The sequence below is a fragment of the Lolium rigidum genome, chromosome 6 (genome assembly GCF_022539505.1).
Source record: "Lolium rigidum isolate FL_2022 chromosome 6, APGP_CSIRO_Lrig_0.1, whole genome shotgun sequence".
Lineage (NCBI taxonomy): Eukaryota > Viridiplantae > Streptophyta > Magnoliopsida > Poales > Poaceae > Lolium > Lolium rigidum.
In genome coordinates this window covers 292527552-292543968 of record NC_061513.1, presented here as the reverse complement: position 1 = coordinate 292543968, position 16417 = coordinate 292527552, and the positions used below count along the sequence as shown (strand labels likewise).

Sequence of the window (16417 nt, the reverse complement as noted above, 5' to 3'; positions counted from 1 at the left end):
TTATATTCAGTAAGATTTAACATTTCCAATTGAATATTTTCTAATTGATATGCATACATGATGCAGACCATAAATCCGTGAGCTGTTTCCTGTTGAGGGCTGGCGCTTGGATAGAAGTTACCTGTTGAGGAATTTGGCTATGGTTGTGTGTTTCTGTATGGTGAACTCCTTGTTTCCAGTCTTAGTGTTGATAGGTTTTTGTCCCGTAGAAGATGTTTCGATGCCGATTCATTTGTCAGCGGGTTTCCTATCAGTGCTAGGGCGCTCTATCTTTCTCGTTTCCTTTGTTTACTTTCCGCTTTGACATTTGAATAATGTATATTTCCGTTGTGAAAGTAATGGAAAGTGGAGTGGCCCGATTCGAAAAAATGAGCCAATCTTTAAAGTCCCACAACTGCAGCCATCATGTAGGCATCACACATTCACACAGGTGATCTGGAAGTCAATATCACAATTTCAACATCTGTGTTCGATGATTCAGAGAATGAGACTGCTTCTGCTTGATATTTGTTTGTATTTTTTTCGATAAATGAGCATAGCCCCAAAATCTGCATCAATAGATGCACACGGCTTGCTTTATTAATCATAGTATCAAATCCGGAAGAATCCATCCTCCCTTATTACAATTATGGAAAAGCTAAGGTCGATAGGTGAATCAACCAAAAGAAAATACGGCTAACAGAAAAGCTATGCATTTGCTATTCTATTAAGATGCCGCCACCCAGTAGAAGTCTTGAGCAACCACTTGCATCCAGTTGCATCCAATAACCATATCATCCCGCTGCTCCGACGGGAGAAGGAAAATCCATTGCTGAATTGTATGAGCAGCTCGCCGGATAACCTACAAAAAGTTAGTTCCACTTTATTTGTTAAAAATAATATCATTTCTAGTTCTCCAAATAGCCCAACAAATAACCGAAACACCAATCCAAATCTTCTCTTTATTACTTTTCCCACACCGTTCAGCCATCTACCAAATATATTAAATAAATAGTATATGGATGCTAGTGCCCTTCCGAGGTTGCTCCCACTGCTTATTGTGCTAGCTGCTTAAACCATTTTTGTGGAGTACTTATTTATTACTTCTCCCGTTCGAAAATAACCACCGCAGATTTGTCGTAGATTCATTCAAATCTACATCGTTAAACTTGCATAGTGAGCCCACCTTTGCAACATAAGAGGGCGGCATGTGCTTCGCACAACCAAGACACGAGCATGTTTTCCACCTTTAATGGTTGGCCTCAATTGGAGTCCATGACGACTCAGCTTCTCCCCTCCCTTCCCTTTCCTTGACTGCCACCATACCTGTTGATCGTCCCCCTTCCTTGACCTTGTATATGTCCTTGTCACTTTCTCAGCATGATATGTCACGAATTGCCTGAGAGAAAAGTTAACATAAAATCTGACTCGTCAGTTGTCCGTACCTGCGTGTTTTAACCCAAGATAAAAAGAAAGAGAAGGTTGTTCGTACTAGAAAGTCACGACCTCGTGGACTCCGAATCTCTCGAAAAGAAAGATCACGCATGAGACATATGTGGACCATACACGTTGTGTGACCGCGAGAAAGATAAAATCCTAACAATATTTCTTGCCATGCCAAGTAGACCTATGTGCTGAATATGAGCTTAATATCATAGACTATGCCGACCATATGTCCATGAACTTGGTCATTTTGCCTGAAACCTATGAATCTTCATACATGATAGTCCATTGTGAAGAATTTCTTTAAGGATTTGTAATAATACAAGTTCGGTATTTTTACTTGCATCTAGTACACATATAAGGACTCTCTATTCGGAAGGATGTTTTAAAATTTTCTTCGTTTTCTTTGATTTGTTTTCAAAACAGGGTGAAATGGTCGATATTGCTATTCATAACAAGGCATTGAATGTTTCAAAAATATTAGTGGTTATTTGATATAATGACTACTAGTGTAAATTGTTTTACAAAATTTTCAGGAGAAAAGTATCATCCACTTGCAGTCCAAATTTGAATTACTTTCGAAAATTCGACATAAGGTCATTTAAATGGGGCAAAAGTAGATTGATAGCTTGAAAATTCATAATAAATTGGCATTCTCCTTCCAATATGCCTGAGTTTGTGTGAAAATTGAGTGATGTAATTTTGCATCATATTCTCTATGCTTCACCAAAAACCAAAATTTTGTTCCTTCGAAGATGGATCTTTTTGTGTTTGCAAAAGTCGGCAGCTCACTTTGATAGTTTCATTTTCCATGGCAATTTACACCTCCATGCAAAACATGGGACTCATTACCATGAAAATTATTTTTTGGTGCATCGCTTACTATGTTTAATCTAAGACCGTTTTTTATTGTCTCCTACACCGCACACCATTTTATCGTGTGTGATTTCCTCATACATTACATACCATTTTTCTTTTGGCAAAAACCGTGTGCCACGGAGAAAACCTTTTAGCATTTAGAAAATGGAAAAACATTTTTCTACTTCGACACTATAGGTCAGTATGGTACAAGATACCTTGGTGCAAAAAGTAGACCTATTATGATAAAAAAAAATACTCACAACCAAATTTAGATAAATCTAAGACAACTTTCATGGAAGGAAGGGAGTACTTCTTGGTGGATCTCACACAATTTTTATTCTGAAACCATTTGTGATTGTCTCCTACATTCCACACCTTTTAAAAAAAAAATCCGTGTGTGATGCATCATGCACGATTTTTCCTGAAGGTACACGGCTCTCTGATATCGCAACCCAAAAAATGCAAAGGGTATGCGACTCCTAACATTCTATAAGGTTTAGCCCTTTCCATATGCGAACAGGGACCTTAAAAGGACTGATATGTAGCACTACTGTAGGAAGATAGATGATGTTTTCTGATGAGATGATCATCTTGTCGTACCCAAACCAACCAATGATATTTTAGTGAGATGGAGAGCGACACAAACTCTATAAAAAGAGCTATGTAAGCAGCGATTTGACAATACATTTGTTCGAACCACTTGCATTGACAGCAGCGCAGATGCAATAACTTTGATGTATTAACCAAGAACTTGAAGATCGACACAATTTGGTGCCTGTGGCGTGTACAGGGCAAGATGCTAATACATGCGTGATATCCTTATTTATTCATCCACTGTACCAGAAAACTAATCTACAAGGACGTAGTCATGCTAGTTGAACCGCGGTGATTCCAGCTGAAAATCCAATAATCTCTGGAAAATTTGCAGAATTCTTCAGGAAAAAAAGAAATTAGTGAGGTTTTACGTTTGAGCAGAGTAGTAGACTAGTACAACAGCCAGTTTCTTCTTTTCTCATGCGGTCGCTTGGCAACTCACCCTCTTCCTGTCCTCTCTCGGTCAAATAGCTAGCTGTTTTTTCTCAAAGAATTCAAACAAAAACCTTTCATGAACAAGTCATGCACGTCACTTCCGCTGTCACAAATAGTTTAAACAAGATAGAAAACATTATCTGATTCAACTGATGTTTCACCATCACGAAACGGCCTGGATGTGTTGAAACTTCAAAGCGGTTAGGAAAAAAAATGTGTTCAGTTGACTTGTTCATCCCGAACAGGGAATTAGGGGCTGAGGGTTCTTTTTTCATACGATGGTACAAAGATTTTATTCATTCAATGATAAGTACAGGTCAAAGGCGTACATAAAGCCTTTCAGATCTAGATGTTCAGATGTCCTTTGATTTGAGCAAGGTAATCTGCATCTCATGGGTGTCTTATTTATGTTTTTTGCGGGGAGGACTGGCATGTGTGTCCATGTATGAACAGCGGTACAACACATTATGGGAACATCAACACTACGATCTCCCATTGCTGAAAATGTGAAGCGTTGTGTAAAATTAACATCTTGATATCGACTTAGCTGCTTCACTGAATCATTGTGGTGTCACTTTGGCTCCAGATAGATTGTTGTATTTGATTCTGACCTTCCAGCATACGCCGTCGACTACCTAATTGCGTGGTACAAACGACGGAACACACACTCGTGCAGTCTGTGGCTCTGACGAAACTGATAAAACCAAACAGGTGACAGCAGCTAGCTGAAGAAGTGAAGAGCTAAACTGGACCTATATACAGCACAACAAGGTTATTCAGCACAACAAGCTAACTGAGATTTTCTGAAGAAGTTTTTCCTGTTCTGAGAGGTGCCAAAGGCCTTTTATGTGTTGGTTTGGAGGTTTTAATGCATTTTGGAAGTGTTAAGTTTTAACCCAAGCAGACAAGGAGGTTCAGTTCACCTTGGGAGACAGAGTAAACACTAAGCAGAACACCAAATAAACTGATGGCACTAAGCAGGGCAGTAAACAATGAAGAAAAGCTGTGAAGAGTAAGCTCTAAGTAGGGCATTTTGGTAGTTATCTTCCGGTTTGGTGTTCAGGTGAGTGTTGAGGCACTAGCTGACTTTTTATGTTGTCTCTTTCGTTTGTGCAGTTGCTGAACTGCTTGTAAGACTCTTTATTTGTGTTCCGTGACTTGTTTGTATTCTGGCCGTTGAGGCTTTATTAATTTAAAGCCGGGCTCTGTCTAATTAAGTATCAATTGAGATATTACAGTAGAACACATGTACAAGTCTGCAGGAACAAATATTAGTGCAGACCTGGATCACCAAATGAGTGTCCCTTCAGGAAAGGCCTCCAAGCACATGTTCAGAAAGCAAAACAGAATGTAATATTCATCGTCGAAATAGCCAAATCAGACGTCGTAGCACAACTTCAGAAAGCTATAGGTAATACAAGATGATTAATGTATAGGTAATACATCGTCGAAATAACCAAATCAGTGTCACTACGGTGAATGTAACATTTAGATTTGAGTATATACCTGAATATGGAGCAGTAACTCCAGAGGACCAGCAGCAAAGAACGGCAAACACTGATTAACTGGAGAAGGAGCCAACAAAATCTTCAAATATATCTTGAGTTCCGACAACTGGAGGGGGTGAGAGGCAATTGGAAGAGGCCGGGCTATTAAACTCACCTGCTAGGGGAGGTGGCAATTTGGCTCATAGGAGCAAATGCTCTCATTATATAAAATAATTAAAAAACAATTTTAAAAATGTTAAAAAATTCTGATATAAATTTTTTGGTGTACATCGTGACATTCTATGTTAGTGCACAAATTTTCGCGGAGAAACAACATTTTATATGGCGTGTACAAAAAAGACAAAAAAAAATTGCTGTACGTAGTCGTGTTATAGCATCAAAACTTGTCTTTTTTACAGGAGCCACAATTGTTTTTAGTTTTTTTTGAAAACTTGTGTACCAATATAAAATGTTTAGATGTACATGTAAAAATTTAGTTTAGAATTTTTTGACACTTTGAAATGTGCATTCACATAATGGGAGCATATGCTCCTATGAGCCAAAGTGCATTTCCCCCTGCTAGGGGATTTCTTTTCTCAGGCTTGAAGCAAGAATGAGCTGGTGGTTCAGCTCGAATATAATCGTAGGTGGTGGCTGGGCTTTCTTCCTGCTAGCTGGGAGAAGAGAAAAGATGTAAGGATGATGATATATACACTCTGTCTTTGTTCTTTGGACACGGGACCAACTAAAGATTCGTTCCATCCAACTATTTGCAGCAATATCAAAAGAACTGAAGGAGAACTTCCTTTTGATTTCTTGATTTGATTGAACCTGATGCCTTGCCTGAGCCAGTACCGAGCAAGCGCAAAGCACTTTCTGGAACTGGATGCCCAAACTACATTAGTTCATCGGTTTTCACAGCAACCATTCACCAAAACCAGTACCAGCAGACGTGACACGACAAACGTCAGCCAAGGGCACAGAGCAGTACCATAGATTTATGATTCGCGAGAAAATATGTATGGCACGATCTGCTCGTACCACAATTGCCAGTACAGATCCCCTAAAAGGGAGTCACGATTGTACAGTTTTACAAACGGCTATCGCAGTTAATCTAAGCTTGTGAACCAAATTAAGAGACATTGCACAAGCTAGTCGTCGTCCTTGATCCTCTTGAGCAGCCTGGCAGCCCACCTGCGCAGCCTTCTCTTCAGCGTGAAGCCCACTGCAACCCCGACCACGAAGCTGATAGCACCGACCTTTGTGCAAGTGGACAGAGACACAACCCAGCTGCAACAGAGGAGATTTACCAAATGTATGTCAGTTACAGAGAGCTATAATAAGCATGAGCTCTGCTGCTGTAGGTTTACATGGACACTAGCTTACAATTGCAGTTTAAATCTAGAAAACGAAACTCGAAAGTTGATGGAAAGGTGGAAAACAAAGTAGGACTCTACTAATTAACATGGATGGACGAGTCTATCTGGCAGACATCAACAACTAATTTGTTCAGGAGATGTAGACCACCCTCCACAATGCCCCTGCTACTTCCCAGACTTTCGACCGGATGTTTGAACTTGTGATTAGATTCTTCACAATGCTTCAAACTAGGGAATTTTGAAGAAAAAAAATCATGCTAATCCAAATCAATAATTTCAAACAAACCTCATAAAACCAAACTTTCACCTAGGGATATCGAGCAACTTTCAATCAACAAGGATCCCCACAACAAGTTTCTGCTATGATTTAAAATCAATCAGCCAGTCAACATATTTTGGGTGTGGTTTGTCGTAGGTTGAGGGTGCCAATCCACCATCCTTGTCGAAGCAGGACTTATGTAGAAGCATAAAGTGTGCAGCAGCACCGCTGGGTGCTCGAGGATGAGTATGGGCACGAGGGGCGGGGGTATAGTGGGAGTGGTAGTGACTGATAAGAGGCTACCATTGTAAAACTGGGATAGAGAACTTTTTTGCAGGAATCATATAGGAGCGAGGGCATCGTGATCTAGTGTGAGTCTGGCATCTGCAATCACCTAATGTCTCATTGCTACTGAGAACTAAATGTCAAATATCTCATGTTCAGAAGTTCTGCCGGTTCAGTATACAGAGTATATTTCCCAGTCCAAATCTGGTTACCAGGTTTACGGCTGAGCATGGATTAAGTTACAGAAAACTGTATAGCATCATGCGGATTAAGTTACACACCCAAAGATCCTCGACATTTTCTTGGTCGTGCCTAATCTTCATTACCGCTAGATTGCAGAGCATAAACATCTGAGTCGACCCCCCAAATTGGCCAAAGCGAATAAATCGACAGAGAGAGAACCGATCGAATCAGAGGAGGAGTTGGAGCATACCCCGCGGCCCTGGACACGAGGACCTGGTCGGGGAAGGCGGCGGAGCCGGAGCGCGAGGAGGAGGAGGAGGAGGAGTTGGCGGCGTCCTGCGCCGCCGCCTGCAGCCACCCCACCGCCGGCGAATCCGTAGGCATCTCCGCGGATCCTGCATGCTCTCTCCGCTCTAGAGGCTCGCCGGGGTTGAAGCTTTCGGGTTTAGCGGAGAGTAGATGGATTTTTTCTTCTGTATTTTTTGAGATTATATGGTTAATAAGATTTGGGATTTCTTGGTGGAGGAGAATAAGGAAGGGAAGGGAGATGGGCCGAGCCTGCTAAACATCCTCATCGAACTTGTCTGTGTTAAACATCCTCATCAATTCTAATTTGGAATCCTCTGATTTTTTTTTTTTCCGAAACCCAGCACAGATGCCCATACAAACGTATATACACTTACCTTTATAAACGCACGTACAACCAACCTCTTTAGGCATAACCAAGAGTCCGAGTCTAAAAATCTGATCCGACGAGTTTTAAGATTGATGAAATCACCACTACCACCTTATTGTTGACGGGCGGAATCCTCTAAGCTTAAATCCTCCCAGAAGAAAGAAACATTGGAGACTCTTGGATGGCGATAACTTTCTCAAATGGTAGATGCAGCGCCATTGGATGGCTACTCCAAGGTTACAAAAGAGTTCACATTTTTCAGACATAAACATGCTTCCCAAAATATGCAGTTAATGCTTGGTCAAATGCATATAAATTATAAACATATTTTAAAACTGAATGAAATTCAGAAACTCAATTTGGCTCTTGGGTGCATATGCTCCCTCTACCAAAAAAATATATTTTGAAGTGCCAAAAAAATTTAACAAAAAATCTACATGTTCATCTCCACAATATATGTGCGTTCGTTAAGTTTCGAGAAAAACCGATATTTTGTATGGTCTATATAAAAAAGAGAAAATTTAAGTTGCAAAAAGCATTACTCGTAGCCCAAAAAGTACGTCTGCTCTTCCTGTTACCAGGCAAGCATACGCAGGAAGTTTGGGTACCCTTCATTCGATTCAAATATACTTCCTCCGGTCTGAATAAATTGACGCAAAATTACATAGGTAGTAGCTCAGTTCCGCATCAATTAAACAAGTACGGAGGTAGTATTTCGCAACGTTGTTGCGTGTTACAAAGTGCAGCACATCGATCGTGCTTTGCGTTGTGCTGCAGAAGAAGATAAATGCTTCCCATCAACCCCGACTAGGGCCTGCAACTTGGAGATGTGTAGTTATGAGTTAATTACGGATTAAGATTTTTGTTGAGTCAATGTGAGTACCGCAATCGGGAACGATCGTGTATGTAGAGTGTCTAAGGGCATCTCCAACGCTACGACCCAAACGGACACGATTTCGCGTCCGATTTTGGCTGTTTGGGTCGGGCTCCGAAGACGCGGACAGACGAGAACGTCCGTGCCTTTTTTTATCCCCCAACGCGCACTGACCCAAATCACCGTTTTTTCTCTTCCTTCTCCTAGTAGTACTAGTACTAGTTGGCAAGCACGCACGCGGCGCTGGTGTCTGTCCCCGGCGAGCTCGGCGCCAGCGCGCAGCACGACGTGCACGGCTGGGACGAGCACCACGCCGGCGACCAGCTCCGTCCCGCCCACGCCCGCCCGCCCGGCCACGGCTCGCCCCGCCCCGGCGACAACCGCGCCCCGTCTGCCCGCCCGTGGCCGAGCTGCAGCTGCTGCCTGGCCGGGCCTGCTCGCCCGTGCCCGCGAGTGGCCGGCGCCGTGCCCGCCCGTGCGTGGCCGATGCGGCCGGAGTCGAGGCACGCAGGGACAGCTCCGGCCGGCTCCACCCGCCCACGCGCCGGAGACGCGCACGCCCGGCTTGCCCCGCCCGCTCCGGCCCGCTCCATCCCTTGCTGCCGAGTGCCGACGCCCCCGTGCGGCGAGGCTAGAGGCGCGGCTTGGGCGCGGACAGAGATGCGGCGCGGCCAGGACGACGCTGCGTGGTGCGGGGGCGTGAACGCGCGCGGTGGCGTGGCTCGCGACGCGCTCGGCGTGCAGGAGCTCCGGCCCCGCCCATGGCCGACGCGGCCGGCGGCGCCTCCGCCCGTACCCGCCCGTGGCTGTGCTCCGCCCCCGCCCGCCAGCCTCGAGCTCGCGCAGCACAGCTCCGCCGCGTCCTCCTCACCGCACCTCTCCTCTCGCGGCGAGCTCCGCCCACGCCCATGGCTCGCGCGGCCGGCGCCCATGCCCGCGCCATCGACGAGGTTTGTCGCCGGAGCTCTTTTTGGAAGCAGCAACTTCCGGCATGGATGAAAAAAAGTGAGGAGTCGGCGCCGGGGTGCGGCCGGCGTGTGCAACGGCGGCAGTTGTCAGGCCGGTCAAAATCCGGTGGCTATTTCGGCCATCTCCATGGGAGAAAGAAAACAGAGGAGAGGGAAGATGTGGGGTCGGGCGGACATAAACGGATGTCCAGAGCCGCACGAAGTCGTCCGGGAGGACGCAAAAGCCTCCCAAATTTAAGCCAGCTTTGGGTCGTGCCGGACCTCACGGGCGGTCCGTTTTGCATTTGGGTCTGCGCGTTGGGACGCGTTTTTACCCAAACGGACGCACGCGGTATCCGTTTTAGCTTTTGCGTACCCGCGTTGGAGATGCCCTAAGCCTCGAAAAAAACGAACCCCACTGAGGTGTGCCCGTTCGGGCTGTTTGGGCTGTGCAGGAGGCCAAGGCCCACGAGAGGAGACGAACAACCAACTTAATCTAACATAGCCGCACGAGAGAGCGGCGGGATCCCTAAAAGAAAGCGGCGGTGGTCTTCCAGCGACTGCATTCGCCGTGATTGTCGCCGTAGCTCTCTCCTCCGCCGCCTCCGCCGCCAAGAGCTCTGCTTCTTGTCGCCGTCTAAACTAAAATAAAGAAAGGGAGCGGACAAGGCTGCGCCGTCGCTCCTTCCTGGCGCGCGCCTCGCCGTCGCATCTTGCATTATCGATGGCGGTAAGCTCTCCTCCCGGCCGATGTTATTTTTTGAATGCGTCCCTGCTGAAATTTAGGGCCTCCTATCTTTTGATTTTTTTTTAGGATCACACGAGTTTTACAATGTTTTTACAGAACATGTTATTTTTTTCTTTTTTCAAACCGGGCAGCTTCAGAAATTTAAGAAAGCCATTTTTTTCGATAAGAAAGCCATGGCAGGAAAAAAAAGGTCTGATGTTTTCTAGCTGTCCTGTTGCCGCGGGGTACTGTACTTGCACTGCTAGGGCTTGCTATGCTTGATGCATCCTTCTGTGAAGCAACGAGTAGTATGACTGAAAATTCAAGTGCTTACATCTGTGTCACAGATATGTATATATTTTGGGTATTTGCTTAATGTGTTGTCGTGATGGGGATGGAGGGGATCGATGATTTGCTAAATAAATAAGACGATGGTCATCTTCCTCTTTTATCCACTCTACCTTCTGTGATGGAATGCCCTGCTGATTTGGTGCTAGAGATTTGGATTGCGATCTCAGTGGTTCTCATTGTCTTGTGATGCAATATTGATCCGTGCGTGCTTAATTCATGTCACAGGACTGGAGTAGCGATAGTGATGATGCTTGGGAAAGCGATCGTGACGCTGAGCCCTTATCGGCGCTTGCCTTGAGTAACCCCGATAACACCCTGGTACGTCGAGTAGTACCTGGTAGAATAATTTCTCTTTCATCATATTACATTTTTTCTTAATCTGGTGTTTGACTGTGCAACTGTCTACAGGATGCGAATGGGTGGGTATATGGGGAAGTGCCATCTTCTTTTTTAATTGAGGAATTTGTGGGAAAGGGTTTCCCAAAGGAAATGGTCTTGAAAGCCATCAAAGTGATTGGTAATACTAAAAACAACCAATTTAATTTCATTGTATTGTTTCTGTTTGCACCTTTTGTTTCTACCGATATTTCCGCTCCCAGGAAACAATGATGCAAATGCATTGCACGAGCTACTTCTCACATACAAGGTATTTTTTCCATGTGCTTCTTTCATTCAGTTTATTTATCGTGTTGCATGATTGCAAGGGCTGTGTTACAATTCTCATGTGAATTCAGGCACTAGGTGATTACCCATTGTTGGGTAACTGCTCTACTTCTGGCTGCACCCCTTACAATATTGAAGACGACCGTGCTGGTGTGAGGGAAGACAACTCTTATGATTCTATTGCCGAGGTAGATTATTATGTTTCTTCAACTTGATACCTTAGAATTCTATGGGTATATGTGTGATGATATGGGCCACCGAATCAAGGCTGGTTGGATGAAGTGGCGCCAAGCTTCTGGCGTACTATGTGACAAGAGAGTGCCACAAAAGCTAAAAGGAAAGTTTTATAGGACAGCTATCCGACCTGCGATGTTGTATGGCGCGGAGTGTTGGCCAATGAAGAGACGACATATCCAACAGTTAAGTGTAGCCGAGATGCGCATGTTGAGATGGATATGTGGCCACACAAGAAAGTATCGGGTACGGAATGACGATATACGGGAGAGAGTTGGGATAGCACCGATTGAAGAGAAGCTGGTCCAACATCGTCTCAGATGGTTTGGACATATCCAACGGAGGCCTCCGGAAGCGCCAGTGCATAGCGGACGGATAAAGCGTGTTGAGAATGTTAAGAGGGGTCGTGGTAGACCAAACTTGACATGGGAGGAGTCCGTTAAGAGAGACCTGAAGGTTTGGAATATCGACAAAGATTTAGCCATGGACAGGGGTGCGTGGAAGTTAGCTATCCACGTTCCGGAACCATGACTTGGCTTCGAGACCTTATGGGTTTTCAACTCTAGCCTACCCCAACTTGTTTGGGACTGAAAGGCTTGGTGGTTGGTGGTTGGTTGATTTTTTTAAGTATAGTTGGTACGAATGATAGCTCTAGCATTATAGTTGGGTTATTACTCTCCAAAAATAATACATTTTCCGTTATTACATCAGCAATGTCCCACTGCTTAATTGATGTCACAGGACTGGAGTAGCGATAGCTATGACTCTTGGGAAAGCGAATGTGAGGCTGATCCCTTGTCGGTGCTGGCGTTGAGTAACCTCGATACTCCTGGCATGTACATGCTGGTACGTCGAGTAGAACAATTTCTCTTTCAGCATACTACCTTTTTATTAATCTGGTGTTTGATTGTGCAACTGTCTACAGGATGCTAATGGGTGGATCCATGCGGAAGCACCATCTTCTTCTTTAGTCGAGGAATATGTGGGAAAGGGTTTTCCAAAGGAAATGGTTTTGAAAGCCATCAAAGTGATTGGTAATACTAAAAGTGCCCAATTTCATTTCGTTGTATTGTTTGTGTTTACACCTTTTGTTTCAATTCAACTGATATTTGTGCTCTCAGGAAACAATGATGAAAATGCATTGCGCCAGCTACTTCTCACATCCAAGGTATCTTGTACATGCATGTGCTTCTGTCATTGGGTTTATTTATCTTGTTGCATAATCACAAGAGTTGTGTTACAATTGTTCATGCTAATTTAGGCACTAGGTGATTACCCATTGCTGGGTAACTACTCTACTTCTGGCTGCACCCCACACAGTATTGAAGATGAAGATAATCTTGATTTGGATAACTGGGATGACGACGACGATCACGCTTGTGTGAGAGAAGCCAACTCTGATGGTTCTATTGCCGAGGTAGATTATTATGTCTCTTCTCAACTTTATAATTTATAATTCTATGAGTATATGTGTGATGATATGTGCAATATTTTCTTTGTCTATTTTTGTTAGTATTAGTTGGTATGGATGAAAGCGCTAGTATTACAGTTGGGATATTACGCTCCAATTTTTACATTTTTTTGTTATTAAAGTAGCATTGTCCCACTTGTTTAAAACGATCACCAATAATAAGTTGATGTATGTTAGAAATAAAAAGCTACTTGTTCAACCAGCACACACAAGAAGGAGGTATGGCAGGACTGTTTACGTCAGAGCAGAAAGCATTGGTGAGATCTTGGACATCTCTTGCTTCAGTGAAGTGTCTCTTGTTTAGTGTGTATCTGTATCCTCTTATGATTTCTATTCTGGACTCCACTCAAACGATGGACCTCTTGACATAATGTTTAATATTCGTTGTAAGGTTTTGAGCACCTCTGGACATAATGTTTAGTATTCGTTGTAAGCCTTTCACCAATATGGTGTATAATTGAATTGTAAGGTTTGAAAACTTGATTTTGATTTACATAGTATTCATGATATGTTGAAGTTGTTTCACGTAAGACTGTAATATTTAATAAGTGAGATTGAATAAGATAAAACCAACACCTCCTGATGCACTAGGCAACGGTGGGGACTGTTGGTCAGCTTGATCTCGGTTAACCTCTGGCAAGCTTCGCGCAAAGCGGAGTCCGCTTGGGAAACAAGGTGTTGAGCAATAGGATCTGCATGCGCAAAAATGAATGTGGGCACATCGTCGTGGATTGCACGGAGACCAGAGGAGCGGCGGAGACGACTCCATGGCTGGCGAGACGGTGGTTGTAGCAGGACGAGACGGGGAGGCGGCTGAAGCATGCGTCGGTGCTCGACGAGGGCTTTGTAAGGATCAGGTCGACTCTTTGGATCTCTTGGGACTGATGAAGAGTACCTAGGGTCTGCAATTGTGTGAATTCATCATGGTCGACGTCATGGAAGACGACGATGCATGGTGGCGGTGATTCCATACACGAGATCAATTCTGATGGAATTGAGAAGCGGAAAGATGCGGTGGAGACGAGGGCTAGTAGGAGCGGATTTGGGTGGTCTGCAATGGACGCGATGGCACAGCAACGACGTTAGCTTGAGAGTGTGCATGGAGCTCCTTTTCTCGTGTGAACTTGAACGATCATGGACCAGATGAGTACTATGGTAGGATGTTCTATGCAAATAATATCTCGTTGTTTATCCCTTGGACCGAGTCAACACGCCACGTGGATAGAAAAACTGCCAGGGGGCTAATTCGTGACCAAATACCTAGTAAATGAGAGTTCGGTGATCGGCTTTCACATTTTGAGACATATGTGACCAACCCACTCATCACGGAATAGTTCAATGAGCAATGGTGTGATTATCTCATAAAGATGTATTAGTTCTGTCCAAGCCACACTCACTTATTATTTGGTTCATATGCATCTAATATTATTTGCAAGTTGGCATGTGCTATAACGCAACGTGAAAATCATATGGCTACTATAAGTAGTTTTGTCAGTTGTGCTCTTGTATCAATTTCATTCTTGTATTAATTTCATTCTCAAACAACACTGAAGAGTTCCTACATTTTCTCATTCTTTTAATTCTTGATTAATATATTTTTTCTTGATTCTTGGGCAGTCTCTGCTATTCATTTCTTGATCACTAATGAGTTTTTCCCCAACCTTCTTTTTACTAGCATCACAGACATCACAATACACTGCCCATTTAGTTTACTATAATGTGATATAATAATTATACTTAATCTCTACATTCTCTATGATTTAATGCAGGATTTCAAACAAGAGTTGTTACAGAAGGACAAGAATATCAAGTCCTTAGTGAACGTGGGCTTTCATGAAGATGAAGCCAATATGATTATCACTAGATGTGGTAATGCATCTATTTTATGATTATTACCAGATGAAAATGCAAATTACGTTATATACTTTTGTTTAAATTTTCCTAGGTGTGGGTGTGTCCTTTTTTCTATTAGTTGATGATTCCAGTAACTTTTCTCACCATGAGGTATGCTGTGGTCTGACTTTACAATGAACACGAAAACTCTTTCACCTTTTTTCAATACAAGGAAAATAAAGTTTATTATAATTTTTTAGGTTACAAATATGTCCTTCAATTCCTCTGGAGGGAAAATGAAAGAAAGATTCAAGGAAGAGAGCAAGAAAAAGAGGAAGCGTTGTGGAGATCGAGAACAAGGAAGTAAACCCCCAGTGGTTAGTAGCCACGACGAGCCAGTGACTCTTCCAAATCCAATGGTTGGTTTTAACTTGCCTAATGGCATAGTACGGTCAGTTAACAGAAGACTTCCTAAACAAGCTATTGGACCACCTTTCTTCTACTACGAGAATGTGGCTCTAGCCCGTAAAGGTGTATGGGGAACTATTTCGAAAACCTTGTATGGTGTTAGGCCAGAGTTTGTGGACTCCAAGTACCTATGTGCTGCTGCCAGGAAAAGAGGTTACATCCATAATCTCCCAACTAAGAATAGGGCACCTCTCCATCCAGCCCCTCCAAAGACTATATTTGAGGCCTTTCCTCAATGTAACGCTTGGTGGCCTTCCTGGGACAAGAGAAGGAAGCTCAACTGCTTGACAACATGTGTCCAAGGCCCAAAGATGGCAGCACAGATCGAACGTGTTCTTGCACGCGCTGACAATCCACCATCTGCTATGGTTAAAAAATATATTATGGACAGGTGCAGGAGATATAATCTTGTGTGGGTTGGCAAAAACAAGGTTATTCATTTGGATGCTGATGAGATGGAAAAACTACTTGGTTTCCCAAATGGCCACACAAGGGGAGTTGGCATAAAGGCAAGGTACAAATCTCTCGGCAACTCATTCCAAGTTGATACAGTTGCTTACCATCTGTCAGTTCTGAGGGACATGTTTCCTGATGGTATTAAGATATTATCCTTATTCACCGGTATTGGAGGGGCAGAGGTAGCTCTACATAGGCTTGGAATCCACATGAGAATAGTGGTTTCTGTTGAGATATCCAAATTGAACAGAAGGATTTTCAGATGGTGGTGGAAGGAGACACAAACGGGCCAGCTGATTGAGATTAAAGACGTGCAGAGTCTCACCGATGATATAGTTGAGTCACTGACTAGAAAATTTGGCGGATTTGACCTAGTGATTGGGGGCAGCCCATGCAACAATCTTGCTGGTAAAAACCGGTTCGACCGTACTGGTTTAGATGGCAAGCAGTCTAGTCTATTCTACCACTACAGCAGAATTTTGGATGCCGTCAAGTCAGTTATGGCGAGGATGTAGCATCATCATTGTAATGTATGTTTGTTCAATCAACGAAGTTTACGTGCGAGTTCTGAATGATGAATTTCACATGTGATCTAATTATTGTTTAACTGATGACACATGACACATCATTTTTTTTTTTGCTACACATTAGTGTTGCTGCAGTTCTGGCACCCATGTTACCAGTGACAACATTTTGGATTTTCTGATATGATATCTTTAGTCTCCATCATTACTTTGGCATTTCTAAGTTAGGCAAAGTTCTCATTACAGGAATTATCTTTGGAAATCACCATTTGCTTTTGGCGATGGAAA

General features: G+C 43.5%; 2 protein-coding genes across 2 annotated transcripts; one reads left to right on the top strand and one right to left on the bottom strand.

The window, feature by feature from the left end:
- Window positions 1-5819: 5819 nt before the first annotated feature.
- Window positions 5820-7289, bottom strand: LOC124664376. The gene is made up of 2 exons (XM_047201911.1): window positions 7156-7289; window positions 5820-6089 (listed from the first exon to the last, which is right to left on the bottom strand). The coding sequence occupies exons 1-2, from the start codon at window positions 7287-7289 to the stop codon at window positions 5951-5953; spliced, it is 273 nt and encodes a 90-aa protein (XP_047057867.1). The 3' UTR covers window positions 5820-5950.
- Window positions 7290-10126: 2837 nt separating this feature from the next.
- Window positions 10127-16120, top strand: LOC124664375 (DNA (cytosine-5)-methyltransferase DRM2-like). Its single transcript, XM_047201910.1, has 12 exons — window positions 10127-10132; window positions 10706-10798; window positions 10889-10997; window positions 11080-11126; window positions 11215-11331; window positions 12119-12223; window positions 12303-12411; window positions 12499-12545; window positions 12639-12794; window positions 14618-14717; window positions 14794-14852; window positions 14942-16120. Exons 1-12 carry the CDS (start codon window positions 10127-10129, stop codon window positions 16118-16120), a joined length of 2127 nt encoding a protein of 708 aa, XP_047057866.1.
- The last annotated feature ends 297 nt before the right edge of the window (window positions 16121-16417 follow it).